A 4019-nucleotide genomic window follows, 5' to 3' on the forward strand; every position below is an offset into this window, starting at 1 on the left:
CAGAGCAGGACTCTGATCTTAAATTGGGTCCCGATCTCAGTGTCATGTGCTAAAATTAAGACTTCCAGACCCACCGGTCATGCTCCTCCTTCCCTTGCTCCTCGACTTAACTTCCTATACAGCAAAAATATTGTTCCTGAAAAAGGGCGAGTAATTGAAAGGCAACTAAAATGGATGGCCCCAACCTGGAATCTCGGTTGCTCCCAGTGTTGTTCTTTCAACGAGGTAACAAACACTTTTTTAAGTAGGAGAGCTGCCAGCAATAAAGAGCGAAGGGTTGCCATTGAGGAGGTCCAGATTTATGTAATCACCATGACAATATTTTCACACATAGTACAACAGAGAGTTTATGATTTGATACAGTCAGACCCCCTCTGTCACAAAAGGAAACAAAAAGACCATCGTACCTCAAGCAGAGATTTGATGCCCTAAGGAGAAATGCCAAAGAATCTATGAAGGCTGGTGGGCACTTTGTTATGGCTACTGATTTTATGTGGAATGTCCTCAGATGTTGATAGCTTGCAGTTTAAAAATGTAAGATAGATAGATAGATAGATGGATAGATATATTTTCATTATATTTACACCTGTGTAAACCTAGAGCAACTCCACTAAAGTCAGTGGAAAGAGTCTGAATTTACTACTATAAATACAGCATTTTTCACTAAAAAATTGCACAGCATGTTCTCATGGAGGCAAAAATGTCATTAGTTGATTATACCTGTAAAGAAATGCAGAATGAAACCATGGTGATCAGAGAAAGATGGACCTTTCATTCTTGGTGAATAACCTCCACAAAATCAGGTTCCTCAGGGCAGATTTCATCTCCTTGTTCCGCATGCTGTAGATGATGGGATTCAGCACTGGAGGTACCATGGAATAGAAAACATCCACCACGAGATCCAGCCCTGATGTGGTGCTGGAGAGGGGTTTCAGGTAGGCAAAGAAGGCAGTGAAAACTAACAAAGAGATCACAGTGAGGTGAGGGAGGCTGGTGGAGAAGGCTTTATGCCGGCCCTGCTTTGAGGGGATTCTGAGCACTGCTCTGAATATCTGACCATACGACACAATTATCAAAACAAACCAGCTTAACAATAAGACCACACTGAAGAAAATAACCCTGGTTTCACTGAGGTACGAGTTGGAGCAAGCGAGCTTGAGGAGCTGGGGAACATCACAGAAGAACTGATCCACCGTGTTACCTCCACAGAAAGATATTGAAAATGTGCTCACGGTGTGCAGGGCAGAGAAGAGCACACCGCTGATCCATGCACTAGCTGCCATTTGGACACAAGCTCCCCTGTTCATCACCCTCTCATAGTGCAGTGGCTGGCAGATGGTGACGTATCGGTAGTACACCATGATGGTCAGTACGGCGAAATCAGCTGAACCGAGGAACAGGAAGAAAAAGACTTGGGCTACACATCCAGAATAAGAAATCAATCTGGTGTTCATAAGGGAGTTGAGCATGGATTTGGGGAGGGTGACAGAGATGGAGCCGAGGTCTAGGATGGACAGGTTCATCAGAAAGAAGTACAGAGGGGTGTGAAGGTGGTGGTTGAGGGCTACAGCTGTGATGATGAGAAGATTCCCCACCAGGGCTGCCAGGTAAATCACTAGAAACACCACAAAGTGCAAAATCTGCAGCTCTCGAACGTCAGAGACTCTCAGGAGAAGGAACTCGGTCATGGTGGTTTGGTTGGACATTTTCTTCCTCAGAACATTGTGTGATGGCTGTGGAGGGAAGGAGAGGGTCACGGGTCAGGATTAGCGTGTCAGAGGGAGTGATCCTGATTCCCCTCTGAAACTTCTCATGATGTGAGTGTCAAAGGAACACAGCTCTCCTCACTTCTCTGACTAAGATTGGGGATTTATCTTCACTGCTGACAATCGGACCACTAGAGAGACAAGGTGGGTGAGGGAAAATCTGTCACTGGACACACCTCTGTTTGTGATAGAAATGAGCTTTCAGTTTCTACCCTCTCTAGACCTGCCCCACGATGTCACCTGATGATTCAGAGACTGGGACCAATTACAGCCCAAGCCCGGAGATCTAGCAAAGTTGGTCCCTCAGCTCTGCCAAACAATGGAGTTAAAACATTGGGCATGAAATTAAAATACTAAATCATCAATAGAGCCTGATTCCCATTTTCTAAAGAAATACAACAGACTCTCAGAGCATCCTAAGTGCCAGCTTGTCTGTAACCATTCCTCCCAAGCTCATTGTATAGATGACCTGCTACCTGGTTACAAATTGATGGATGGCACCATTCCCAGCTATGCTCCCATCTCGGGGTGATGATGAGTGACCCGCATCCTTCAGTTACCGCTGGGATGTGCCGTCTCCCTCTGTGACTTTATGTCTGTGCCGTGCGGTCAGTGGCAGGCAGGAGACCTGGGTTCTGTTCTCGGTTCTGCCGTGTGACCGTAGGCCAGTCATTTCTCTTTCCTTTCTCTGCCTTGTCTGCTTAATTATGAGCTCAGGGGGGGGGATATGTCTTATCACATGTCAGCTCCATGCACCCATGTGCAGCATCTGTGCTCAGCTGGCAGCAGTGTTGCATGCTGGACATGGTGAGAGAGCCCAAGAGATCTAGATTCTAGTCCCATTGACCATAGTGGGTCCGCCTACACTGTGGCCAGAGATAGCATGAGCATCTGATTATGTACCCACGGAGATCAGGTGGGTTTGTATTGTGCTACCCCTAGCTAGTGACGTCTGCCTACCTGAGTCGGGAAGCACGGTCCCAGCTGCAGGGTAGATGTGCCTTTAATTTCCTTGAGTAGGGTCAAGATAGATAGGCTGTGACGGCTTGATTCAACTCTGACTCTGAATTTCAAGGTGCTAGTATGTCTGCTGGGTACAACCCATATTCCATGGGTGAACAGCTCTGCTGTCCACTCAGTTCTGTCATCCTGCAGAAATATGTCTTTGAAACAGAAATAAAATGCATGTAATAAAATGACGGTGTTCTGGAATTATGGTGTACTTGGACCATATTAGTGTTTCCCACCTTGGCTGAGAGTTAATTTCCAATTAGGGCTGGTCAAAAATGTTCTGCTTAAACGATTAAAAGAACTGTGTTTTCAGTTAAACAAATTTTCATGGAAAATGTCATCTCTCTATCAAAAAACGGAAACCTTTTTTTTTCAGGGTGGAGGTGGATTTTGGTTGGAATCTTTCAGTTTTCAGCAGAAAATGTTTGATTCTCTGTTCCCAAAACCACATAATCTGTGGGACTTTATAAAAAGACAAAATTTTCTTCTAAAAAAAAAATCTGATTGGCTCTCCTGCTTGATAGCCAAATTGAATTGATGGGAGCCAAAGTCTTAAAGAGTTCAAATTGCCACTGATTTTCAGCATGTGAAAAAATGCCACATGTACTGATGTTTTGAAATGTCAGAAAGAAGAGAATTATTGACCGAACGATTCACTCCCAAATGTTGGCTTTTTCCTTGACACTTTCCAATTCACTTTTTTATACTTTTTGTTTTGCAAACTCATCTGATATTTTTATTTTTATTTTGGGGGGGTTATTTGCTTGGGGAGTGGTTTGTTCTTAGTTGTTTTTTTCTGGGACAAACCCAAATTCTGAAATCTCGGACAACCTTAACTAAAACTGAACAAAAATAAGCAAAAACATGCACTCCATCTGGAAAGCACCAGTTTGGCTAGAAATGTAGCCCCTGTTGCAAAATATCATTTGAAATTTGTACAAACTGGGCTATTTTCATACAATGAGAGCGGTATGGAACTCAAATTTCCATTTCATGGGCAATTCCGTGATTTCAAAAGGTGGTTTTCATTCCAAATATGACTTTTTAAAAATGTATTTGTCTATATTCATTTTACTTTTAGGTTATTTTTATTGTATATTACATTGTATTTGAGAGTAACATTCTTTAATTTTGTTTTATGCTGTTTCATAAATCCACAGACAATAACTTGCCTTTTTTCCTGTTGATAATCTGTCCCTTGATAACGAGGTCAAATTTTTGATCCCATTGAGATGTTTGGTG

At 43.0% G+C, this 4019-nt stretch overlaps 1 protein-coding gene across 1 annotated transcript; it reads right to left on the reverse strand.

The window, feature by feature from the left end:
- Positions 1-752: 752 nt before the first annotated feature.
- LOC137141385 (olfactory receptor 14A16-like) lies at positions 753-1706 on the reverse strand. Its single transcript, XM_067530242.1, has one exon. The coding sequence runs from the start codon at positions 1704-1706 to the stop codon at positions 753-755; it is 954 nt and encodes a 317-aa protein (XP_067386343.1).
- Between the last annotated feature and the right edge of the window lie 2313 nt (positions 1707-4019).

Source organism: Emydura macquarii, unplaced genomic scaffold, assembly GCF_026122565.2.
Source record: "Emydura macquarii macquarii isolate MOO-44397 ecotype Brisbane River unplaced genomic scaffold, CSIRO-AGI_Emac_v2 contig_3052, whole genome shotgun sequence".
Lineage (NCBI taxonomy): Eukaryota > Metazoa > Chordata > Testudines > Chelidae > Emydura > Emydura macquarii.